The sequence below is a fragment of the Dermochelys coriacea genome, chromosome 3 (assembly GCF_009764565.3).
Source record: "Dermochelys coriacea isolate rDerCor1 chromosome 3, rDerCor1.pri.v4, whole genome shotgun sequence".
Taxonomy (NCBI): Eukaryota; Metazoa; Chordata; order Testudines; family Dermochelyidae; genus Dermochelys; species Dermochelys coriacea.
In genome coordinates, this window is record NC_050070.1 from 104,859,384 (window position 1) to 104,887,030 (window position 27,647).

At 41.6% G+C, this 27,647-nt stretch overlaps 1 protein-coding gene across 2 annotated transcripts in view; it reads left to right on the forward strand.

The window, feature by feature from the left end:
• The first annotated feature begins 2,895 nt into the window (after positions 1–2,895).
• PDE7B (phosphodiesterase 7B) overlaps positions 2,896–27,647 on the forward strand; it is a 301,162-nt gene continuing 276,410 nt past the window's right edge. For both annotated transcript variants that reach the window (XM_038396477.2, XM_038396478.2), the window contains exon 1: positions 2,896–3,296. In XM_038396477.2, the coding sequence (XP_038252405.1) occupies positions 3,276–3,296 (21 nt within the window). In that variant the 5' untranslated portion in view covers positions 2,896–3,275. The remainder of the gene's footprint in view (positions 3,297–27,647) is intronic.

Here is a 27,647-nt window from a genome sequence, read left to right on the forward strand (position 1 = left end):
CAACACTCTAGTGCCTATGGCAAGTCCCCCTCATGACAAAGGGGGTCAGCAAATCAGTTCCCTGCCATTTCAGAGACCTGAGGCATTAGTGCATCTTGGACTCTCCTATTCTTTGCCAGTGGCACACAGCAGTTTAGTCTCTGGAGGGCTATAATACTTCAGTCTAACCCAGGTTATTGTGCTCAGTGCAGGGGTAATTGGGTGGGGTTTAGTGTCTTGTGATGTGCCAGTCAGACTAAATGACTTGCAAACAGTAGTGGGTATGTCCCCCACAACCTAGTGCACCCCAGAATGGCTATGATCAGAGCCCCCCACCCCCTTCAATGTATTGTTATTGTGCATAATTTGCTCTCACCAAGGTATAACTTCTTGATGTTCTGTGCAGTATTTCACGAACTTCCCTCCTCAGTCCACAGTTCTAGTTTTGGAGTGTTGTGGGCTGGGACAGGTACTTACACACGCACCAGGATTTGCCCCCTTTCCCCTCAACTCCTCCCCTCCATAGCTGGCTCTGCACAAAAGACTCACAGAAGTCTGTTCCCTAAAACAGTTCTCCTCCTCACACTGTCTCTGCTCAGAAGAAAGATATGCCCCAATCCTCCTTACTTGGCTGTGCTGAAGTGAGACAACACTCAGATCCTTCATATCAGTGAAATCGGGTGGTGGGCAATGGAATTAAAAAAAATTAAGTTTTTTATTGCTTGTGGGAATTAAATTCCAGAGTTGCTAGAGAAAGCACTTGCTGGTGTTGGAGACTGTGCTATCCTGGGGTGTAATTACAGACCTGAGAGTGGCTATTCTTCAACAAAAAAACTTCAAAAACAGACTCCAATGAGAGACTGCTGAATTGGAATTAATTTGCAAACTGGATACAATTAACTTAGGCTTGAATAGAGACTGGGAGTGGATGGGTCATTACACAAAGTAAAACTATTTCCCCATGTTATTTCCTCCCCCCACCCCCCACTGTTCCTCAGCCGTTCTTGTCAACTGCTGGAAATGGCCCACTTTGATTATCACCACAAAAGGTTTTCTTCCTTCCCCCTCCCCCTCTTCCAGCTGATAATAGCTCATCTTAAGTGATCACTCTCCTTACCGTGTATATGATAAAACCCATTGTTTCATGTTCTCTGTGTGTGTATATAAATCTCCCCACTGTATTTTCCACTGAATGCATCCGATGGAGTGAGCTGTAGCTCACGAAAGCTTATGCTCAAATAAATTTGTTAGTGTCTAAGATGCCGCAAGTGCTCCTTTTTTTGATACCCCTACTATACCTGTTCTGTGGATCATTGGTTGATCTCATTCTCCAGGGCTATCAGTCCAGTGTCTTTCACAAGCACTACATTTACTTTAGAACTCAATGTAAAAACAAGCATGCTTGGGTGGGGAGGGGAAGGAGGGTGTTAATATGGCTATGCCATACACAGAAAAGCAAGCTTTCCTATTTGAAAAAATAAGCAAAACTAAAAAGATGAAAATGACTAAATTTTTGTTGTTAATGGGATCTGTTTCTAATGCTCTGTTGCCCCTGTTAATTGATCTTGAGGCTGGTTATCTGCCCTTGCCTTCTGCCTGAGTTGCCCAACTCCCATTTTGATCAATTATCTGATCAGAGAGGCTGCAGTAATAGGGAGCAGGGCTTCAGCACAGCCCTCTGCTTTATAGCACTGGCCTTTGGTATGGAATAAAATAAGATGCCATGTAATGAATGTACTGAAGCAGTGTTGTAATGTGGCTTAATATGGCTGTGAATAGATGTGTTGGTGTACAGCTGCCCTCATAGGAGAGAGCTGACTGGGCTCGAATTTACTGGTAGAGCACACGGTTGCCTAGAGCAGCAATACCTTATGATTATGATTCTGTGCTCTCTCTCTCTCTTTCCAGTTTTACACTGGTCTAATGCCATTGATTTTAATAAAAAGAAAAGGAGGACTTGTGGCACCTTAAAGACTAACAAATTTATTTGAGCATAAGCTTTCGTGAGCTACAGCTCACTTCATCGGATGTATTCAGTGGAAAATACAGTGGGGAGATTTATATACACACACAGAGAACATGAAACAATGGGTTTTATCATACACACGGTAAGGAGAGTGATCACTTAAGATGAGCTATTATCAGCCGGAAAGGGGGGGGGATTAAATGCATCCGATGAAGTGAGCTGTAGCTCACGAAAGCTTATGCTCAAATAAATTTGTTAGTCTCTAAGGTGCCACAAGTCCTCCTTTTCTTTTTGCGAATACAGACTAACACAGCTGCTGCTCTGAAACCTGTCATTGATTTTAATGAAGCCACTCCTGATGTAAATCCGAGTGAGGGCAGAATCGGGCCCCATGCTCCATCTGAGACCCTGGTAGGGACCACCTTCCACTATTGAAATGGCTTAAGTTCATTTAAGGGCACATAAATATATCCATCTCTACATTGCTCTTCCCCTGTTTTGCTTGGATATTTTGGGTCTTTCTGCGACATCTGACTGGAAATAGAAAAGGAGGACTTGTGGCACCTTAGAGACTGACAAATTTATTTGAGCATAAGCCTTCGTGAGCTACAGCTCACTTCATCGGATGCATTTCCAATCAAGTGAGCTGTAGCTCACGAAGGCTTACGCTCTAATAAATGTGTTAGTCTCTAAGGTGCCACAAGTCCTCCAGTTCTTTTTGCGGACACAGACTAACACGGCTGCTGCTCTGAAACCTGACTGGAAATAATTTCCAAGCGAGACCCAGACCGGACAAAGCGTGGCCCGGGGGACTTTTTACCGTGGGGTAAGCCTGCCTAAATCACCGCCACGGTCTTCCCATAGGAGTCCTGTAAGATGAATGGCACATGCGGAGGGGAAACTAAGCCCTTTGACGTCACTCGCGAAATGAGGAAACATAAACAGAAAAGGCTCCCCTCCAGCGAGCTGAGCGCGCTGCCGCCGATTGGTCTGCGTGGCCTGGCTTGTGGCGGTTGACAGCGCCTCCCAGCCGTGCCCGGCCTTCTGCTCGCTGCCACGGTCCGTCCGTCCGTCAGGCGGCGGCCAGCTCCGCTGCGTGCCAGCACTTGCCTGGGAGAAACGTGCCCTGCGTAGTAGCGCGTCGCGGAGCCTTTGGGCGGCTTGGGTTTGTTCGGGTTTCCCGCCCGCCGTTAGTCGCTGTTGTTCCTTTAATGCTGTCCCTGACCCTGGATGCAGCCGCGGGATCCTGCAGGACACGTCTTCATGAACAAGCTGCGCCGCTTAGAGCTTTCACGGCATTCAAAGGTCACAGAACTGCCACTATGGTTCAATGTCTTGTTTAATGGTTGAGGTATGTACAGCGAATCTAAAAGAGGCAGCATGATTTTTTTTTTTTTTTTTTTTTTTTTTAAGGAGGAACTAACCTTGCAAAGTGGGGGAGGGAGAGAACACTTAGAGAAAACGATCGGGCTTATTTTTTGTTTGTTTGTTTGTTTGTTTTTTATTATTAGTGATTGTCACTACAGCAACCGGCTCTTGAATTTCCTCCCTTTTTTTCTTCAAGGCAGCGGGACGTTTTAACTTGTGTTAATTTAACCCGTTGAGGGCAAAAGAAAAGGAAAGAGAGGTTCTGTCATTGTGGCACTGTAGGAGCCCACTGAGGAAAGTGAGATTGCCTTTCCTGTATGCTGCCCTCAGTCTACAGTTCAATGGTATGAGCAAAGACCTTGCAGTTGGTTCACTTAGTTGGATGGGGGGGGGGGTGTGTGTGTGTGAAAAGGAGCAGTCAGTCCCGTCCCTTGAGGGTGTTTTTGAGTTGGCTTGAGACACGAGCAGAGAGAGGGGGGACAAATACATAGAGCCGTGAAGTAGATATTCTTTGGGAGTACATGTTGCACTTCATTTTATTACTACATGCTTAGGATGCTTTACTTGCTCTGGATTTAAAAGTCACAAGTGGAAACGAAGCTCCTGCTTTAACTTGTATGCAGAAACGGGGGCAGGGAAAATTGCTTGTGTTCTGTAATCGCCACTTTTCAGATCGCTGTTGCCAGCTAGCTAGAGAAGTGGAAATTTAATTAGAAACTGAACTAACGCAACCTGATGGCTACTTAATGACTTATAGGTTCAATTAATCTTTGGGCAGCCTGTGGTCAAACTTGAATGACAATTGCAGCATTACAGTGAACGGTATGTGCTGCAGGAAACGAGAGCAACAGCTAACATAAAACTAACATTGTTTTCAGGAGTGTGATTCTAGCATGCAAGAGGAGGAGCCACTTAACCAAGGAGCTCTTGTGCGTTTAAAAAAAAAAAATCCCTGTCCAAACAGCCAGTTTCTCTTGCTAATTAAATTAAAATGCACGGTAAATGTATATGCTTTTGTCAGGTCATTGGTAGCAATCTTCAGGTTTTCTCAAGTTTTGGAATGGAAGATCATATGAGCCACTTTGACAATGTTACTGTGTATACAAAAGCTTTTTCTTAATTTCACAAAAAGTATATCTTTTATAGTCAGGTCATATAACCAGAAACATCAGTTGAGCACTAGTAGCTCATGTAGTGCACTTCAAAGGACTAAGAAAAAAAATTAACTGTGCTAGTCTCAAATGCACCAGCTTAAGGACTGCAAAAATATTAGCTCTGAAATGCAGAGGATGTGCTATGTGCTGTGAATGGACAATTGCTATTCTGCAGTGCCTAGTGGGAAAACAAGGACTTTGTGTATTGCAAATGCATAACTGCAGCTCCTCCATTTCCTTTGCTGTGTCTTCACTGGTGGCTGCACGAACACAGAGAGCTGTCACTAATAAACTCTTTAATGCCACATTTCTTTTGAGATGCCAGAGCATCCTTTTTTCCATATCAGCCAGCCACCAAAAGTCAAGAGTTTCCTATACAGCTAGATGAACTGTTACTCTTCCAACACCCCCAAAGACTTTTACATGAAAATGTCAGCTAGCTTCAGAAAGCCAAAGCACTGTTTCTCCAGGCTAATACTGGGGGAGAGGGAGGCTAGCAACATGTAAAATGTGTATTATAGAATTAAATTGATTGGTTTAGAGGGAGGGGGTGGAAGGGGAGAGTCTGAGAAATAAGAAATAGAAAAGTCTCAGTTTTCTAAACTACATGAAAAAGCCATATGCAATGCATCCGTTCGGAATAATTTTATAAATATGGTAAATTACTTGCTTCATTTTATAAGACTTTTCCAGCAGGTCTTAATTTTAATTTATGAAGAAGTGTTAACTACCACAGCGTTTTGTGGCACTGTGCAGGCAGTAGGGCTAATGACAAAGCAGGTCAAGTGCATTTCACGCAAACAGACCACGGTCTATCACTGAACCTTGTCAATCAAGGCCTAGTTTGGTTAAGGTGCCTCCTCTGAGCATTCTGCATATAGCAGAAAAAGCAAGATGAAGACCCAAAGATAAACTTTCGCATGATGCAGGCATGTTGCCCCTGTGAACGAGTCCCAAGAAGGGAGTGAGCTCTAAAAAGTTTTAAATCAAAGGAAAGGCAGTTAATTATTATGAGGTTGGTTGACTAGGTTGGGCCAGATTAGCACTTGTGTGACTGCAGTGATTTCAGTAGAGTTGGGGCTGAGTACACCAGGATTTGATCCAGTGTGTCAAAGATCAGTGCTACAATGTGAAATTCTGAATCCTGTAAACCTGGCGTATAAAATATACTGCATGGTGGCAGCTGCTTCCTCCCCTAATACCCCCGAATTTAGATGCCTTTCCCTTGTGAAGCACAGTCCTTGATTTGCCCTTACCATAGCTTTGGCTAGATTATTGAAGCAGACTGACTTTCCAGTATCTTCATCACAGTTATGAACTATAAAGGAGACATTTAACAATGTGTGGTTCCCTTTCCCTACCCTTAGGTTCTTCTACTAATGTTTAAAAAATACTGTAAGAATAAACAATCTGAAAATTGATCTTTCCTGATATTTGAGTACAGTTATCCTGTCATTTCGAGTCTAACTTGGAAAACTCTCTCTGGACTCATAATTTCCTATACAGCTAGAATTGTAGAACAGATGTACCAGATATTAACCACATCATTACTGTCAATGGGTCAAAACCTGAGACCTGCTCATAAGACCCATAAGATTGCCTTGTAAGCAGGCTATGCACCTGGCCAGTAGATCCTGAGCATGGTTGTGCTCAGGGGAAAGTGAGGGCTTGATGCTGAGCCACTTGGGGTTGATAGGCAGGGACCTCATGTAAAAGAGGTCTCTGAGTAACTCACTGTGTATCCAGGTTCCTCTTTCTTCCCTTGTTTTTTCCATGGAAGTTTCTGCAGTCCTCCATATGATTGCCATCTGAGATGGGGGAATTAGGTCCCTAACATGTTTTAGAACAAAATGAGTTATTTTATGCGGGCATGATAAGATCTTTCTTTCCAATCCCCCCGGGGGGGAGGGGAGGAATCACTGTCCCCCACACCTCAAGGCCAAGAGGGGTCTACCGTAGTAGACTATGGTCAGGCCAACTAGCTTCAGCCAATTCTTTACTAGAGAACAGAATAGTAACCAAGCTCAGCCTAATCCTACCTATCACACCAAGAGACATACCAGAAAACTTTAGGTTCATAAAGGGCAGTGATATGAAACAAGGCTCATACTTCTAGTGCTAAAGCTTTTGTTTTCCCTTTTTAATTCAGAGGTGATAAATAATTTGATAGGAAATATTTTAAACCTGTCAAAGGGGTGGCAGTTCTCCTCTAAGCATGCAAAAAGTGGATTCTGAAATACTGTGTGTGTAGTTTTACTCTGCAGACTGTGCTTATAGGCTATCACTTCATTCTTTGGATTGGTGTCATAGATCATAGAACCGTGTGATTCTGAAGGGACCACAAGCATCATCTAGTCTAACCTCCTGCCAAGATGCAGGATTCGTTGTGTCTAAACCATTCAAGACAGATGGCTATCCAGCCTCCTTTTGAAAACATCCAGTGAAGGAGCTTTCATGACCTCCCAAGACCAGTGGTTCCCAAACTTGTTCCGCCGCTTGTGCCCTCGGCCCGCGCTGCTTCCAGCAGCTCCCATTGGCCTGGAGCAGCGAACCGCGGCCAGTGGGAGCCGCGATCGGCCAAACCTGCGGACGCGGCAGGTAAACAAACTGGCCCGGTCCGGCAGGGGCTTTCCCCGCACAAGCGGCAGAACAAGTTTGGGAACCACTTCCTCAGGCAGTTTGTACTCCTGGTGTAAATGGAAGAGTGGTAAATGTTGAGCGTTATGCTCAGGGAATTAGATGAATTTGGTTCAGGGGCTGAATTTGGTCCATGCTGTTGAAAATCTGTCTGTTAGCATAATACTTAGCTCAAATAACATGACTTTATTTGATAATTAATAGTGTTGAATCATCATGAGGCCAAGAAACATTACGGATTTGTCAACCCTAAGCAAGCCTAAAGCTTCAGCATTCTATAAAATTGCTTCTTAGCTCTGGGAATTTTATTCAGCTGATTCAAAGAAAAGTAAATTGGCAATTTAGATAGGATCTGATATTAATGATACTGAGCAGGGACGCAGTGCTTTTTATCCATAGATTTCAAAGTGTTTCATGAAGCTGAGTAAGCATTTTACCCCCATTTTATACATGCTAGAACTGAGAAACAGAGACGCTTAGGCCCAAATTTTGGAAAGTGGCCTCAAACTTTTAGTGCCTGGTTGTTGTTGTTGTTGATTTTTCTGTGCCTACCTTGAGATACTTTGGATTTAAGCATCTAAGGGTGGACAGCCAAAAACTGAGGCACCAAAAGCTAGAGGCCATTTTTATTAGTTTGGCACTGAAAATTTTGCCCCTTGTTCCACAGTGCAGCAGTGGGAGATTAAAAGGTAAAACTCAGGTCTCCTGACAGAGTGCCCTAATTTATGATACGATATTTAAGAACTGTTGATTCTATCTGAATCACAAACAAGGCCAGTTTCCTTTAAAATTGTTTTGTTCGGATGCTCTTTTTTTGTGTCATGCTGTAAATTGTTTGAAACATTGTTCAGTTTTATTTTGTCTTACTCTCTTTGTATTCCAGTAGCACCCAAAAGCCCAAATCAAAAAACATATTAAACTCCCCAAACCTATATTTTGTCCATCTCTTTCATGAAGTTGGCTGTAGATTCAGCAGGTGGATTGCTGGGGTTCAGAGTTCAGGGCTTGCAAGTGAGCAGCTGTTCTGTATCCTGAATGACTTATAGCTGATATATTGACATTGTGAAGTAAACACACTGAGCCAAATAGTGTAGGGGAGTGAATTCCACTGAAGTCAGGCTCATGTTTCAAAATGGTAGCATGAAAAATCAGTGACAGTCTTCAAAACCAATAACCAAATGATCTGGTGTTGCTATATAACATGAGAGATGCTATCCTTAGACACTGGGGTTGAGAAATCCCCTTTGAACAGAATATTTTTTTGTCAGGATATGAAGAATCTCTTGATGTCATGTTTTATTACATAGTCTTGAACTGATTATAATAAACTCGTCAAAGGAGTCAGCTCTCTGAGTCAGGTCTTATTCCATCCTTCCTCCCAGTGGGAGTTTTGCCTGAGTAAGGATTGATGAGGATGCAGGGCTTAGCTTGTTTATGTACAAAACAGGAGTGCACTTAGCAATATGGCATTCTGAACAGAGAGGCTTGCAGGTGAATGACATCCACTCAGATTAGACAACCAGGTTGCCTGGGCAGATAAACAAAGTGGATGATCTCTCCTAATTAAAGGGGTAGCGGGGGCTCTGTTGCTTGCACAGAGGTAAGTAAATTCACATTTCATCATCTATTTCTTATCTGGCAAAAACTAGCAGATTATTTTCCCCTTGTTCTTTAAGTAGGTTCTTATGTTAGGAATAGGAAACCAATATTTAAAAGGAGAGAGCTAAGGTGCTATTGTCTATTTAGTTAGTAGATTTATATTACTCACAACAATACTACTGGACACATAATATCCAAAATAACTTGGGCTGTCGATTAATTGCAGTTAACTCATGTAATTAACTTAAAAATTAATTGTGATTCATCGCAGTTTGAATCCCACTGTTAAGCAATAGAATACCAATTGAAATTTATTAAATATTTTGGATGTTTTTCTACATTTTCATATATATTGTATTCTGTGTTGTAATTGAAAACAAAGTGTATATTACTTTTTATTACAAATATTTGCACTGTAAACTTGATAAACAAAAGAAATAGTATTTTTTCAATTTGCCGCATACAAGTGCTGTAGTGCAATCTTTGTCATGAAAGTGTAACTTACAAATGTAGATTTTTTTTTTTTTGTCATATAACTGCACTCAAAAACAAAACAGTGTAAAACTTCAGATCCTACAAGTCCATTCAGTCCTACTTCTTGTTCAGCCAATCGCTAAGACAAATAAGTTTTATTTACATTTACAGGAGATTATGCTGTCCACTTCTTGCTTACAATGTCGTCAGAAAATGAGAACAGACATTCGCATGCGACTTTTGTTGCCGGCATTGCAAGGTATTTACATACCAGATATGCTAAATATTCATATGCCCCTTCATGCTTCAGCCACCATTCCAGAGGACATGTTTCCATGCTGATGACTCGCGTTAAAAGAATAATATTTGGGGTCGGGAAGGAATTTTCCTCCAGGGCAGATTGGAGAGGCCCTGGAGGTTTTTTTGCCTTCCTCTGTAGCATGGGGCATGGTTGACTGGAGGGAGGCTTCTCTGCTCCTTGAAGTTTTGAACCATGATTTAAGGACTTCAATAGCTCAGACATGGGTGAAGTTTTTCATAGGAGTGGGTGGGTGACATTCTGTGGCCTGCGCTGTGCAGGAGGTCGGACTAGATGATCAGAATGGTCCCTTCTGACCTTAGTATCTATGAATCTATGAATAATGCGTTAATTAAATTTCTGACTGAACTCTTTGGGGGAGAATTGTATGTCTCCAGCTCTGTTTTACCTGCATTCTGCCATGTATTTCCTGTTATAGCAGTCTCAGATGATTACTCAGCACATCATTCAAGAACACTTTTGCTGCAGATTTGACAAAACGCAAAGAAGGTACCAATGTGAGATTTTTAAAGATAGCTACAGCACTCGACCCAAGGTTTAAGAATCTGAAGTACCTTCCAAAATCTGAGTGGGATGAAGTGTGGAGCATGCTTTCAGAAGTCTTAAAAGAGCAACACTCCAATGCAGAAACTACAGAACCCAAACCTCCAAAAAAGAAAATCAACCTTCTACTGGTGGCATCTGACTCAGGTTATGAAAATGAACATGTGTTGGTCCGCACTGCTTTGGATTGTTATCAAGCAGAACTTATCAGGATGGACACATGTCCCCCGGAATGGTGGTTGAAGTATGAAGGGACATATGAATCTTTAGCGCATGTGGCTTGTAAATACCTTGTGACGCCGGCTGCAACAGTTCCATGCGAACACCTGTTCTCACTTTCAGGTGACATTGTAAACAAGAAGCAGACAGCATTATCTCCTGCAAATGTAAACACATTTGTTTGACTGAGTGATTGGCTGAACAAGAAGTAGAACTGAGTGGACTTGTAAGATCTAAAGTTTTACATTGTTTTACTTTTGAATGCAGTTATTTTTTGTACATAATTCTACATATGTAAGTTCAACTTGCATGATAAAAAGATTGCACTACAGTACTTGTATTAGGTGAATTGAAAAACACTTTCTTTTTTACAGTGCAAATATTTGTAATCAAAAATAAATATAAAATGAGCACTTTACACTTTGTATTCTGTGTTGTAATTGAAATCAATATATTTGAAAATGTAGAAAACATCCAAAAATATTTAAATAAATGTTTAACAGTGCGATTAATTGCGATTAATTTTTTTAATTGCTTGACAGCCCTATTAATAACAAATTAATCAAACCTCACTATGGTGTCTGTTAACCCTCTTAGGCGAGACCAAGCAGAGAGTCTCCAGTAAAACTTAGTGGGTCAAAGCAGTCTCCATAGTGTTCTTCCTCTTGGAAGCATAAACACACTTTGAGGGAGGAGCCTCCCGCGGGGCATCTGTTAAGCATTTATACATCTGTCCAAGTTCTTGTCACTGCCCAGGGCTGAGTCAGTGACTCCACCCCTGCTAGATTTCAGGGAGGAGATATTGCTGATAGCCATTGTCTTTCTAAGAGGGGAGACCCCTCTTAGAAAGGCAGATTCCCTCTAGCTGAATGGCCAGCATCCCAGAGTACCTCATAAGAATATACTCCTGTAATAGTATAATAAAGATACCTTGGCTTTGGCTGCAGGACAGTTTGGATCACAGTGTAATCACCATTGTTCCCTCTGCCCCATCCCCAGGGAACTCTCAGTTTTCTAAAAGAGGGGGGCCCTACTCTAGTATTTGTTACTTTCTTCATTCCACAGCCCCCTGAATGCTGCCTATATAGGGGTTATTGAAATTTTAGGGTTTTCATTTTTTTTAAATTTTCAAATAAGAGATGGCAAAGGCCTCATTAGTTTCTGAGGGCCGAACCCATTGAAAGAGGGATGGGATCCCAGAAGGTTGTTTGTGTGAAGGTTGTTTGTCTGTTGGAAGCATATTTGCATGAGATCCCTACCCTCCCAAACACCTTGCTCCCATGCAGAAGGTTTTGGTCTTCTGGCTTCATTACAGAGCTAGACCCCAGGGAACCCGGTCCCCTCCCTATTTTCCACAGAGGAAGAGCTTCAGGATCTACCAGAGACTCAGGAAGCAGCCACAGGTGCCTCTGCATCTAGGAGCCTGGCCCATGCCATTGAATATAGACACTATCTGATTGGCTGGTTTTTGTTTTTCTTTTAATCTCCGTAGTGCAAAGCCAGCTCTTCCACTCCAGTCTAAAGCTATGAGATAGCCAGGCTGGAATGAAAGCATATTAAGTATGGGGGCAACTCTGGGAGATGAGGGACTCTAAGGGGCCTGGACTGGTAGGGAGATGAGAAAGGGATGCATAACATCACCTTGGAGAGCAGAGCCAGCGCTAAGCGTAAGCAGACTAAGCAATTGTTGGGGTCCTGAGCAACTCAAGCGGGCCCACTATTTGCTTATTATTATAAGAACTTGCCTGTTTTAGTATGGGGGGAGCAAAAAAATAGGGCCCCCAATGAGCTAGCACTGGCTCTCTTGGAGAGGGCCTATGTCTGCTCTGTGTTCCATGAGTCACCTGGCATGCTCTTGGTTTTGTGATAACTGGTAAATAGTAGGTGTTGAAAAGAGGCTATTATGCCCCATCCTACTTCCGACCATGGGTCAAGGCTTGACTCAGTATTATTCATTCATGGGCATTTCTGTTTCACTCATTGCTATAATATCTGAGCTTCTATTAATAATAATGTTCAAGTGGTGACAGAACCTCTACCATACATTTAAATAATCTGATAGCTTCTAGTTCTTGTTATATGGTAATCAGATGACTATATAAAAGCCAATAAAACTTTCCCTCAAACAGTGACAAAAGCTGATTGAATAAGATGAGAGAGCTGGCAAGGCATCAACCAATGAGAAGTGGGGAGATATGGTGAGGGAGCATTGTTTACCCAAGCCATGGAGGGGGAGCTGTCATTAAAATTCTTTTTCTCATCCCTTGTTATTGTCCTCTAAGTAATCACAGTGCTTTTTAAATGGTCATTAAAAACTGGATTAGACAAAGTAGATGCAAATATACTGTAGTTGTGCACTGAAAGAGGGAGGGGTTCTGTGACTTAATGTCTTTTTCCATTGCTGAATTCTAAGATTCCATGATTTTTTCAAAAAAATCTTAAAATAGAAGATGTCCTTAATAAATGCTTGGAAACATGAAAGTGAAATGTATTTCTTTACCAAACATTTTTCTTGTGTGCACAGTTGCTTTGTTACTATAGAGCTGCTGACCTGTTTTGTAAAGAAGAGAACTGAAGCATTTAAAAGAATAATGAAACATTAAGAATCACATTGGTTCAGATTCTCCGAAGATGTAAATGGATATGGCTCTGTGACACTTTTGGGTGCAACCCAGACAAGTAAGGGGTTGTGTCACAACCTGCCCTGCAACTCTGGGTACCTTGAATGCTCTGCTGCTGTGACTCATACCCAGCTGACTCAAACAGCCAGCTGACAAGCATGTGGGTCACATACTGGCTTCCATTGTCCAGTTACTTTTACACGGTGACCCCTATACCCTCCAGTCCCAAATTTTCCCCAGACTGTCTCCCTGCAGTGCCCAGGCCTCTCACTGAGCACTTAGAGAAGTTACTAAGTTTGTTGCTCCTTTAAAGAGACAATACACTGCAGCTCATTAATAGAACTGGGGTTTGACAAACACTCTTATTTCAATCCGTGCACTGAACTGGTTTATAGTAAAAGTAAAACCAGTTTATTCAACAAAAGGACATAGGAGTAAGTGATACCAAGTATAAGGAATAAAGATAGAAAAGGTTACAAGCAAACAAAAGTAAAAATACGCTTCTAAGACTAAAACTTAATTTCAGCCAGTTACAATCTTTGCCTAAGCAGATTTCTCATCTCAACACAGTTTTCAGTGACTTCAACCCCTTGATTGAAGGCTCCAGCATTCTGTGATTTTTAAGAGCTTTGGCCCCTTAAATCATCCAAGTCATGGCTACCATCATGGCTTTCTGTTTCTGCGTATATCTCCCAATGTTCACTGACCCTGTTACAAGCGGCAGGCAGGCTTCCCAGCGGTGCATTCTCCATCCCGTGGGAAGATAAGTGGTCATCTTGACCCACTTGCTCTCCTAATGGCTTTGTTTATGTTGCATGTAAATGTGTTTTTCTTTGTCTTTGGTCACAACTTGCCTAATTTAGAATCATAGAATCATAGAATATCAGGGTTGGAAGGGACCCCAGAAGGTCATCTAGTCCAACCCCCTGCTCAAAGCAGGACCAAGTCCCAGTTAAATCATCCTAGCCAGGGCTTTGTCAAGCCTGACCTTAAAAACCTCTAAGGAAGGAGATTCTATCACCTCCCTAGGTAACGCATTCCAGTGTTTCACCACCCTCTTAGTGAAAAAGTTTTTCCTAATATCCAATCTAAACCTCCCCCATTGCAACTTGAGACCATTACTCCTCGTTCTGTCATCTGCTACCATTGAGAACAGTCTAGAGCCATCCTCTTTGAAACCCCCTTTCAGGTAGTTGAAAGCAGCTATCAAATCCCCCCTCATTCTTCTCTTCTGCAGACTAAACAATCCCAGGTCCCTCAGCCTCTCCTCATAAGTCATGTGCTCTAGACCCCTAATCATTTTTGTTGCCCTTCGCTGTACTCTTTCCAATTTATCCACATCCTTCTTGTAGTGTGGGGCCCAAAACTGGACACAGTACTCCAGATGAGGCCTCACCAGTGTCGAATAGAGGGGAACGATCACGTCCCTCGATCTGCTCGCTATGCCCCTACTTATACATCCCAAAATGCCATTGGCCTTCTTGGCAACAAGGGCACACTGCTGACTCATATCCAGCTTCTCGTCCACTGTCACCCCTAGGTCCTTTTCCGCAGAACTGCTGCCGAGCCATTCGGTCCCTAGTCTGTAGCGGTGCATTGGATTCTTCCATCCTAAGTGCAGGACCCTGCACTTATCCTTATTGAACCTCATTAGATTTCTTTTGGCCCAATCCTCCAATTTGTCTAGGTCCTTCTGTATCCTATCCCTCCCCTCCAGCGTATCTACCACTCCTCCCAGTTTAGTATCATCCGCAAATTTGCTGAGAGTGCAATCCACACCATCCTCCAGATCATTTATGAAGATATTGAACAAAACGGGCCCCAGGACCGACCCCTGGGGCACTCCACTTGACACCGGCTGCCAACTAGACATGGAGCCATTGATCACTACCCGTTGAGCCCGACAATCTAGCCAGCTTTCTACCCACCTTATAGTGCATTCATCCGGCTCATACTTCCTTAACTTGCTGACAAGAATGCTGTGGGAGACCGTGTCAAAAGCTTTGCTAAAGTCAAGAAACAATACATCCACTGCTTTCCCTTCATCCACAGAACCAGTAATCTCATCATAAAAGGCGATTAGATTAGTCAGGCATGACCTTCCCTTGGTGAATCCATGCTGACTGTTCCTGATCACTTTCCTCTCCTCTAAGTGCTTCAGGATTGATTCTTTGAGGACCTGCTCCATGATTTTTCCAGGGACTGAGGTGAGGCTGACCGGCCTGTAGTTCCCAGGATCCTCCTTCTTCCCTTTTTTAAAGATGGGCACTACATTAGCCTTTTTCCAGTCATCCGGGACTTCCCCCGTTCGCCACGAGTTTTCAAAGATAATGGCCAAGGGCTCTGCAATCACAGCCGCCAATTCCTTCAGCACTCTCGGATGCAATTCGTCCGGCCCCATGGACTTGTGCACGTCCAGCTTTTCTAAATAGTCCCTAACCACCTCTATCTCTACAGAGGGCTGGCCATCTCTTCCCCATTTTGTGATGCCCAGCACAGCAGTCTGGGAGCTGACCTTGTTAGTGAAAACAGAGGCAAAAAAAAGCATTGAGTACATTAGCTTTTTCCACATCCTCTGTCACTAGCTTGCCTCCCTCATTCAGTAAGGGGCCCACACTTTCCTTGGCTTTCTTCTTGTTGCCAACATACCTGAAGAAACCCTTCTTGTTACTCTTGACATCTCTTGCTAGCTGCAGCTCCAGGTGCGATTTGGCCCTCCTGATATCTTTCCTACATGCCCGAGCAATATTTTTATACTCTTCCCTGGTCATATGTCCAACCTTCCACTTCTTGTAAGCTTCTTTTTTATGTTTAAGATCCGCTAGGATTTCACCATTAAGCCAAGCTGGTCGCCTGCCATATTTACTATTCTTTCGACTCATCGGGATGGTTTGTCCCTGTAACCTCAACAGGGATTCCTTGAAATACAGCCAGCTCTCCTGGACTCCCTTCCCTTTCATGTTAGTCCCCCAGGGGATCCTGGCCATCTGTTCCCTGAGGGAGTCAAAGTCTGCTTTCCTGAAGTCCAGGGTCCGTATCCTGCTGCTTACCTTTCTTCCCTGCGTCAGGATCCTGAACTCAACCAACTCATGGTCACTGCCTCCCAGATTCCCATCCACTTTTGCTTCCCCCACTAATTCTACCCGGTTTGTGAGCAGCAGGTCAAGAAAAGCGCTCCCCCTAGTTGGCTCCCCTAGCACTTGCACCAGGAAATTGTCCCCTACGCTTTCCAAAAACTTCCTGGATTGTCTATGCACCGCTGTATTGCTCTCCCAGCAGATATCAGGAAAATTAAAGTCACCCATGAGAATCAGGGCATGCGATCTAGTAGCTTCCGTGAGTTGCCGGAAGAAAGCCTCATCCACCTCATCCCCCTGGTCCGGTGGTCTATAGCAGACTCCCACCATGACATCACTCTTGTTGCACACACTTCTAAACTTAATCCAGAGACACTCAGGTTTTTCCACAGTTTCGTACCGGAGCTCTGAGCAGTCATACTGCTCCCTTACATACAGTGCTACTCCCCCACCTTTTCTGCCCTGCCTGTCCTTCCTGAACAGTTTATAACCATCCATGACTGTACTCCAGTCATGTGAGTTATCCCACCAAGTCTCTGTTATTCCAATCACGTCATAATTCCTTGACATCACCAGGACCTCCAGTTCTCCCTGCTTGTTTCCAAGGCTTTGTGCATTTGTATATAAGCACTTGAGATAACCTGTTGATCGCCCCTCATTCCCAGTATGAGGCAGGAGCCCTCCCCTCACAGACATTCCTGCCTGTGCTTCCTCCCGGTATCCCGCTTTCCCACTTACCTCAGGGCTTTGGTCTCCTTCCCCCGGTGAACCTAGTTTAAAGCCCTCCTCACTAGGTTAGCCAGCCTGCTGGCAAAGATGTTCTTCCCTCTCTTCGTAAGATGGAGCCCGTCTCTGCCCAGCACTCCTCCTTCATGGAACACCATCCCATGGTCAAAGAATCCAAAGCCTTCTCTCCGACACCACCTGCGTAGCCATTCGTTGACCTCCACGATTCGACGGTCCCTACCCAGGCCTTTTCCTTCCACGGGGAGGATGGACGAGAACACCACTTGCGCCTCCAACTCCTTTATCCTTCTTCCCAGAGCCACGTAGTCCGCAGTGATCCGCTCAAGGTCATTCTTGGCAGTATCATTGGTGCCCACGTGGAGAAGCAGGAAGGGGTAGCGATCCGAGGGCTTGATGAGTCTCGGCAGTCTCTCCGTCACATCACGAATCTTAGCCCCTTTACATCAGAGACACACGTTCAAGCAGGTGGAATCACATTTATTTGTCTGGCCCAGGCATGGCTTAGGCTTTGCTTGCCAGATACATGTTAGGAACACAATTCTAGCACATATCTATAACTCTTTGTACACAACCCGTACATCCACCATGATTTTTGGAACCAGTGCGTGTACAATACCTTACATGTCACCTTTCAGGGTATTGAGTCCTGACAGGAGTTATTGACACAGAATAGTGAACCACCAATGGACTTCTGTGTCACAGGATCCACTGAGGTTAATAGAACTGTGCCAGTTTCCATAAGTGGAGGATCTGGCTCATTGACTTTACAACACTCCTCGTCCTTGCTAGCTAGATCAAATTTTGGGCTCACTGACCTTTAACAGTGTCTGTTTCATACAGTATTTTCAACAACTTCATCAGTGTTGCTGTACCATCTGGCTTCTTGATGGCTCCATGGAATCTGTGACACACTCCTATCTCTTCCCCCACTCTTTAAACATCCCCTTCACTCCCCCGCAAAGAAAGCGGTTGTCACCAGAATATGTTCTTTCATATGGTATTTATTGTGAAGCTGTGATTTTCAGTAATATAGCCCCAGATGTGCTAGCTTCTGCAAAAATGTTCTGTGCACTTTTGGAAAAGGAAGCTGATTCTTTCTTTTACATAATGTTAACAGTTTACCAATGTAGCTGTTTTATGCTTTAAAAAGCTAATGGATGAAAGGAAAATGGTCACCTTGTTTAGGCCCTGTAATAAATGAAGGGGAGTAGTCCCTATTTATGAACACCCAGCCAGTTAGCTGTAAAATCCCTCTTGGTGTCTGTTCTCTGCTTGGCTACCCCCCACCCCCGCTCACTTATTACAGGCCCAAAAATGTTCTGGACCCTAAAGGAGAATACTGTTCATAGAATATGACTACAGCATTTTATCTCAGATATCCACCTTCTTTAATGGGAAGATACAGGAAATCCAGTGCATCAGACAATTACACATAATGGTGTGACATAGTGTATACATATAGTACATTATGTGTTAATTGTATATTGCTCAGCATTTACTCTGTATTTTAATGTCAGAGCTGATAGCACTGCCTATAGTTTAGGCATTTCCTAACTTTTGACTGATTGACTTAGCAGCTTTAACGTTCTTTTAACATTTTCTTGGATGCAATATATAACATATATACACCACCATGGTACATTATTGAATGTTGCATTTGCCTTACTGTACGTCCTTGTCAATAAGGTATATTTTGACGTTTTCACAGTTGTCAGTCTAAACCTTTTAAAGGTGTGATACTAATCTATTAATTTAGAAGTTAGGACAATGAGCCAGATTTTGCTATCATTTACAAGTGTAAATCCAGTGTAATCTAGAGTAAATCCACTAAAGATTTTAAATTGAGTTATTGTGGATTTTTATTGATCTGATTCACCCGAGAATCTGGCCCATTGTATAGCTTAGCACCATCTTTTTTTGTTTTTGTTTTTAAGCTTTCAGGGACAGATTTTTTTAAAAAGCTCAGCAGCATCTAAAAGCTCCCTGCTAGGCACCTGAATAGGTGACCAGGCTTTCCAAAGAGATGAACTATGCTGTAGGCACTTGTATGGAGAGACTGATTTTCAAAAGGGCTCACCCCCCAACAGTTCTCATTGTGCTTATCGGAGCTGCCGGGTACAGAACACTTTTGACAATCTGGCCACTTCATCTGTGTGCCTAAAGAGGGAGCTGAGCTCTTTTGAGAATCTGGGCCCAATTGTGGATGCTGAAAATCTGGCCTTGAAAGTTTCATCTGAGAATTTGAAAATTCAGTAAAGATCTTTGCTTCTGCAGAGCTTGAACTGGAGGATTATATATATATTTCATTGGTCCCTTATGCCACGAAACACTGTGGTTTAGAAGAGAGCATCAGATTTCATGGACTGCAGAGCTCCCAACTCCTCTCTTATTGAACAGTACTTTGTTTTTTCTTTTGAAAATAAAAATAAAAGAAAAGTTTTATTTTTAATAACTTACAATTCTACAATGGATTTCTTTTTTTAAGCATAGATATTACTTTTGAGAAATTCTGACTCTAGATTGATTTTACCAGCTTGTTTCTTTGAGTTTAGATTTCTTTGCAATGGTTGCAGTTTTGTCATCTCTGAGGGAAACCACGTTTTAAAAAAGGCTTTACCACCAACCAAAGGTGGACTCTTTCTCCTCCCAAAACCTAGGCTTTAAAGGCTTGTCCACACCAGGAAATAGACGGGATAGCAGAGTCTTTCCTTTTTTTAAAGCATGATAGCTAGCATATTTTTAAATTCTAGCATAGATGGGGCAAATTGTAGTTTTAACACGTCAGCTGCTTGAGGTAAGCTCTAGTGGGGGAACCTATAATTCACCTTGACCAGTTAATGTGTGAAAACTGCAAATTGCCTTGTCTTTACAGGGATTTTAAAATATACTATCACTTGTTAGCTAACATATATTTTTAAAGAAAATATTTTCTCCTAATAGTAATAGTAATATTAGTAATAATTAGCAAAGCTGTTAAATTTCCTAACACAGTGGACATAAATTATCAAATTAGTGTTACTCCTCTGTGAGTGTTATGATTACTTTGTGATAAATGATGAAAAATAATTCACAACAAACCAACCCAACCCAAAATAACAACTTCTTGTACTTTTAACATGTAAGAAACAGCTAGCAGAGAAACAATGAAATATCCCTATTCTGTAATTGTCATCTCTTGATAGTGCTTTCACAATTGATCCTCTTCACCTCAGACTCTGTGGGAAACCTTCAGAAGTGTTTTGAGCTACTGAAATCTAAATCTTATGGACATCTTTTAAACGATTGTATTTAAATGTAAATTTCTCCTTTCTGACTCTACCTTCTCCCCCCCACACTCTTTTTTTTTTTTTTCTGGCTAGAACACTTGTCTAAAAATTACCTTTTCACCACATTGATTTATAGGTTTTGGCATGGGAACTAATGCTGTTTCTCATAGAAGTAGACAGAAAATTAGTCACAATGTGATGTTAACAACTTTCTTCATTACCTAAATTGTTTTACACTTTATTAAGTTCAACACAAGCAGATCTAATGCCTTTGAACAAAACATGCAGCTCTTGTTTGTGTTGCAAAGATACCAAGTGGCAATTAATTTCAAAAACACCATTATCACCAAAAAGAAAAGGAGTACTTTTATTTAGTCAAATTTATTTAGTCTCTAAGGTGCCAAAAGCACTCCTTTTCTTTTTGCAGATACAGGCTAACATGGCTGCTACTCTGAAACTTGTCATTATCACCAAGGCTCTGTGGCAAACTGGACCTGACTTCTGTGGAGAAGTTTCTGATTCTGTGTCACTCTGCTAGAGCAGACTGAAAATTTTTTGACAGCTTCAATGACATTTTTTAAATGGAGGCTCTTAATAAATCAAATGTGACTGTCACAGTCAGCACAGTCTCTCTTGTGGACTTTATTTTGACCTTAAAATCAATATATTTTACGCTCTCCCCCAGTGTGCCCCAGATTTTTGTACTGACCACAAGTAACTGGATTGTTGACATTGATGAAGGAAGCTGGCACTTTTGGTAGTTGGGTAGGAGATAGTTTGGGTTTTTTGACAACAGGGGAGTTATGGGAAACAGCTTGAGAATGTGGCAGGAGCCCATTCACTAGCTGTTTCTGCTAAAATAATCAGCAGTGATATAGTTAACAATATTGCCGTTTAAAATGTCTCCATTAGGTTTCAGAGTAAACAAATCAGTGCATGTGCAAGTGGTTTGTTAGAGTGGAGCTCTTCCTCCTTTTTCTATTTCTTCTTCATAAATTCCTCCCAATTTCCCACTAGCTCCTCTGGATTAGAAATCGGAGTTTATCCTATTAGAAAGTCAGTCATTAAAAAGGGGCACGATATTTATTTCTAGTCCAGATAGATGTATGAAGTCATAGCTCTTTAATATTGTGACATTAATAACTATGATTAAGGAATTATAGGAAATTTTTGGAGCTTTCTAAAATGTAAGAGTTATTTCCTTTCTATCAGAATCCTGGGCAGTGGAAATCATTGTTCTAGGGAGTCTGGCTTCAAAGGTGGAAGGATATGAAAAAGATGTTTAGAATTTAAAAATAAGAACACTTTCCAAAACAGTTTTTCTGTAAAATATATGTGGCATGAATGGACTTTAGGGTAGTGTAATATGGTTTTATTAGTACTTGTGAAAGATGACCTGCATAATGCAGCCATTGTGATCTTTTAAAATCCTTACACACTTTTTAAAAATCCAAACCATCATAGTTTTTATCCACAATAATGTGGTTTATGTGTATATATGCACACAATACAATATACAGTATATGTTTCTATACAACAATTCTCTACAGAGGAGCAGCCATGTCTGGTGAGGAACACAGCAGCTACTTAACAACATACAACAACAACACCACACAATTCAGATCAGGAAGTGACTACTGTGTCCAGAAGACTATTTTAAAACGCTATAAAATACCTAGTTGTTCTGAAATTCAGATAAGGTCTCAGCCAATGAGGAGAAGATTGATTTTTAAAAATCCAAACTTGACAATAACTATTTTTTGGTGATAGATATATAGAAATAGAAATGTCTGGCTCCCAGTGTTGAATTGTACTACTTCAGCTCCTATTTTTCTTCACATGATATTTTGAAGGCTTTTGGTTCTTTTAAGGACGAAGACCAACATTTTCAAAAGGAAAAGGAGTACTTGTGGCACCTTAGAGACTAACAAATTTATTAGAGCATAAGCTTTCGTGAGCTACAGCTCACTTCATCGGATGCATCCGATGAAGTGAGCTGTAGCTCACGAAAGCTTATGCTCTAATAAATTTGTTAGTCTCTAAGGTGCCACAAGTACTCCTTTTCTTTTTGCGAATACAGACTAACACGGCTGCTACTCTGAAACCTGTAATTTTCAAAAGGGTCCACCTATTTTGGGTGCCTCTGTTTTTTGGAGCTCAATCTGAGACAATTTAGGCTTGACTTTTCAGAGTATCAGCATCTTCCACTGTTTTCTATTTGCATTGTGGGATATTCACCATTTTTTGAAAATCAGATGTTGAATGTATAAAATTGGCCAACAAAGAAAAGGGGCACCCCAAATTCTTGACTTTTTTTAAAAAAAAATTAGCCTTACATTTTTGTTGGTCTTTAATAGAAAAAGTCAAATTGTTACATTTTATATGATAACAAAATCTAGTAGCTATTTCCCACTGCACTAGGAGATGCAGTCTTCTGCCAATCTTCTGCTTGGTTTTGGAGGGACTGGCAGAAACATCAAGAGGTAACCACTCTACATGCAACATTGTTATGTACCATAAATGTACCATCTGCTAAAGGCTAGCACCCTATTAATTTTTCTCAGGTTATTGGTTCGTCTCAAAACCATATTTTCTCTCCTCCTTTTCAGGTTGCCAGATTGTTTCAGAGAAGCTGCTGGGCTTTTCTAATGGCTTCCAGTTTTTCATTTTTTGGCTTTATTTGTTTGTTTGTTTCCTCCTCCTCCAAATCAGAATGCCTACATAAAATAAAAGTTGGTGTACTTCATAGTTAAGCCTCAGACTTCCCAGCAGTTGTCGTAGACAGCACATGCATATATGACTCATTGCAAAAGCCAGCTGCTCTTTTGCCAGCCTGACACAGTACTAGCTGTACTACAGGAGATTAATGGTAGACACCAGTATTGATCAAAAATGTGATCAACTGACTTGCAAGGTATTTACCCTAGAAACTGACAATGTGAATTCTAAAAAATGTGGGGAGAAAATGAAATTTAAGAAGAATTAACATTAAGGGCCTATTTTAATGGCCAGCACGTACATGAGACAATAAATTGCTGCATACTAATACTTAGCATTTTTCACTTGATGGACTCATAGTACTTTACAAATGTAACGAATCACACTTTAGAGATGGGGAAATAAGTACAAAAAGGGTAAGTAGCTTCCCCAAGGTATCAGTGCCAGGGCTGGGATCCAGAACCATGTCTCAGTCCATTGGACCAGTCTGTCCTCTGAAGATAGTGAAAAATTGAGTAAAGAGTCAGGAGCTATTCAGCTTCAGGCTTCTGGAGAGAGAGAGAGAGAGAGAGAGGGGACAGAGCCAACTCTGATACTTTCTTTGACAAGGTTCAGAGTAGCAGCTGTGTTAGTCTGTATCCGCAAAAAGAAAAGGAGTACTTATGGCACCTTAGACTTTGTTAATCTCTAAGGTGCCACAAGTACTCCTTTTCTTTCTTTGACAAGCGTATCCCAGAACTGTTGACACTAAATGGGGAAGATTAACACAGTTTATGTGGAGAGCACAATGGGAAGTAGAAACCATAATAAAAGGGAACTATACTGTAAGAATTTCTGACATCAGAAATAAAGAAAGAATTGTACTGGTAACTAGTTAGGAAAAGTGGAAAAGTATTCTTCAAAGGAAAGAAAATATATAATTTTCCAAACCTGGGACATTTCAACTACACCAGTCTTCCTAATTTTTAAAAAGAGTATTACAGGAGGCAGCTTTACTATCCTCAGATACAGCATAGGTCAGACCTGAGAAGAAAATTTGTTTGCTCTGGCATCATGAATCAGCAAGAACATTTTTGGAGGCGTTTGATAACCCAAAGGAAGAGCAAGAAGTGCAAGCGGAGGTGGTCTCAGAGATTTTGGGAACAAAATCAGGCTCATATCAAGTGAAACTATAAATTGTATTGAGTTAGGAGGTCATTTGAGGCTATTGCTCCATTTTAATTATCTGATTTGTGACATTCATGGAGTTTGGAAATGTTGTCTGTGCTATATTGTATTGGGTTACACATTCTTAGTAATTTAAGATGTCCATCCCTGGTGGACTGAGGCCAAAGGAAAGTGTGGAGAATGTAACTTATACGTGACCATTACAGCTTGTGTTTGGGCTGTTGTCTGAATTTCAGGAATGGCCAAGTTCAAGTGCATATAAGGCCAAATTTTCAAAAGTGGCTTCTCTGTTTTCCCACACTGAATTACTAAGAACTGGAGAATTCAATTTGAAGAATTCCTTTGTTTTTGCACCCCAGAATTTCTGAATTCATAGAGGAAATGGTAGTTATGTAAATACGATACTTAGTTATCTTCTATTGTGCTTGCAAATGTAACTGTTTAGGCCCCAAAATGGCCTACCTGAAAACTTGGATATACAATGTTGGAAATTGATGTCTAGATGACAGATTGAATGACTCTCTGGAAATTTGGTTAATCCATAAAAGGAATATGTTGTCTTGAAAAATTATATTGTCCCTCAGTTAATTGTGAAAATTGTTCACAAATGGAGGACAAGTTGAATGACTTCAAGGATCTATTTGATCTTCTGAATATAATAAAAACAATGCACTCAGTTTCCCTGCCACAGGCAGAGAGAATGCAAATTCCATCCCAGCCCTGACAGGGCCTGCTGAACCCAAAGGGAGAAGGGGACGGCCTTCTCCTGCCTGTTCCACCAGGTAAGGCAGTTTTAACTGGGAGCAAGGGCCTTTACAGCAAACCCAGCAGCAGAGGCTACCAGGTTATATGCTAAATCAGCTAATCCAATGTCTGCACTGGCTATGCCTCCTTCCTGGCTAGCACCTCCCGTTTCTTGAGCTGAACTGACTTCATAGCAGGGGTTGTGAAAGCTTTAAACCACTGTAACCTCCCTCAGTGAATTTTTTCCACCACTCAAAGCCCTGTGCTGTGATATGCGTTGTCAAAAGCAAGGACTGAATCAAGCCCTGAACCAATATTACCTATAAAATTGATTTTACATAATATATGTATATGAGAGAGAGAGAGAGGTGATATAGAACAAATCATACTATTTAAAATTTGTGTCAAATTACTGAAGATCTAAACATGCTTAATTAGCATGCCTCCCTCAGCAACTCAAACTACTACAAGTACATCAAACTTGTCCTCTGCTGTCTACATTATGCTCTCTATGTTGTGTAAAGTGCAATGTCTCAAGTAGCTCAATGTCCTGGGAGCAGCATACCTAAAAGACCATCTAATGCTTTCAGATTAAGACTGGGAGTAACAACTTCTCTACTTACGCACAATGGAACTCTCTACAGTAAGGGTAACGCTTGTCTGTGCAGGAGACACAGCTTTCTCGGGGGCCAGTCCCACACTGTGGCGTGAACTCCCTCAGGAACTAGGGATGTTTACACAGCTCACCAGCTTTTGCTTCAGGTGCAGGATGCACTTTTTCAATGTTACTTTCTCTAATATAAACCCATAGGAGAGTATACATTTAAAATTAAATATTAAAAAACCACTGCACACGCAATTCTCCCCGCCGGTGAATAAAAGAAAGAACGAACTCCATACAACAGATGCTATAGCCATGTTGTTTGGTGAGCTGCTGGAAGCATTTCAGATACCATGGCAGTGAGGGTGGTGGAAGAACATGAATAGAATAAATGAAGCTTGGTAGCAACTGAAACTGAACTGGTAAAACAGGGTCCTCAAAATGTGCCCAGAGCCAGTTTAGAGCAGTGAGTAAAGATCATATTATATCTATCTCAGATCGGTATAGGTGATGTATACCCATTGAAGCCCCAACTACACTTCAGTGTCTGGAACATTGACATATATTCCGGTTTTGTGAATTACTGATGCAAATAATCTATTGTGCTGTAGCAGTAATACTTCCATACATTTTCATCACACATTTCCTGTGGATAATAGATGTTATAAATACTTTGCACAATCGATCTAGAAATGTAGATATGTACATATTTACTCATGTATCCAGAGCCTTATACATATGAACAGTTCAATGATGAGCAAGTTCAGATGTCTCTGTAGTCCTCAAAGATAACAGCTTATAAGAAATCAATAACTGTGACTGCATACAAAAAGATCATCCATGTAGTTAGCATCTCTGTAACTTCTATGGATGATAACATTCTTGGAATTAACTCATTTCACTACTGAATTTCCAATTTTAGAACCAAGCATCCAACAGATTGACTTTTTCGGGGACCTATCTTTTTCTTGCTCTCTTCTACTGGTATCTTGCATTTTGATATGCCCCCACAGATCAGTCAGTCTAGCATAGCAGTCATGCAACATTTAAAACATAGTCCACTCCCCTTGCAACAGTAAGTCTTGGCAAAAGTATGCCACCTTCAGGAATTAAGCATCACTGAGCCAGTTCAGGCCTCTCTCTAGAACACCAACATCATAATGATGCTGAAGTAATCGGGTGAAATTTTAAGTATGCATTTGTCTATCAGCAGCTGAAGCTTTTGTATCAAATAAATAGCTTCTATCTACTGCTAGAGAATTTCCTTTGCAATTGTCAGGGTAGGTGGAAGCTGGATCTCACCTAGGAATACAAATACGCCTACCTAAACCTAGCTTCAGTCTTCCTACATTCATGCTAAATCTTCACATGGTGGCTTTCACTTTAAATGTTTGACCTTTTGTTTCATTTCTGCTCAGAGTTATTTTCAGCAAGTTCTATTCACTATGTTGGAAAGCATCCCAGGGACGTTGGTCTGTCTCAGTAACATTTGGTCCATGGGAATGTCAGAGTAAGTAATGGGAAATGATTGCTTCAGGTCTTACATCACATTCGGCAGCACCAAATTACCTTAAAAGTATCCAAATACCAATGAGGGATCAGCAAAATCAAACTTGTTGGCTTAGACTAAAGTGTCTGCTTTGGATCTCCAGCCTCTGCAATGTCCATCCAGTCCTTCATTTTCCTCACATCTCAGTTTATCCTGACACCTCGTGGGCAAGCGAAATACTATGTTTGTGTTATACCAGTATATGCCACCATTACTTGCATGCTGAGGGCACTCTTGAAGAAAGATGCAGCTTCAAATGGGATACCTCAATGCCAAGACGTGATCAACTCCCTCAGATTGGTTCTTGCATGTGTGCTGGTCTACATTTTCCATGCTCTCCCCATCCTGAGTGTTTTGATGAACCTGTAATCACCCTGGAAGCTATTCTCTCTGTCTATACTGGCTGCAGAAAAAAACAGTAGCCTTTGCATAATGAGGTTTGATATCCTTGGAGTAGAAGTATTTTGTCAGGGAGCAAGAGGCATTTATTCACACATCTGTGGGCTGCTGAAACATGTCTGCCACTATGCTAACTTATTTACTTTCCACACTTCTATACTGGTAGTTAAGCTCTAATCACAGCCATCTGAGCCACTATCAGTTTCATGTAGAGTTTACACTGCGTAGAATAACAGAGTGGCTGCCCTCTGATCCCAGAAATCTTGCTGATAGATTTTTCTAATGGCGATCTTCTAGGGACTCTTACAGTTGAATATTTCTAAAGACCTATATCAGGCATCCTTTATGATCCCTGGGAACCCATCCATGTCTCTACTGTCCATGTCACTGGTTCTCCTTTTATACCAGGGTGTACCATTATTGGGAAGGGCCCTTTTTTTAACTTCACTGACTGAGTTTTGCTTAACTACAGAGTTTGGGGTTGGGTCTGTAGTAGTAAA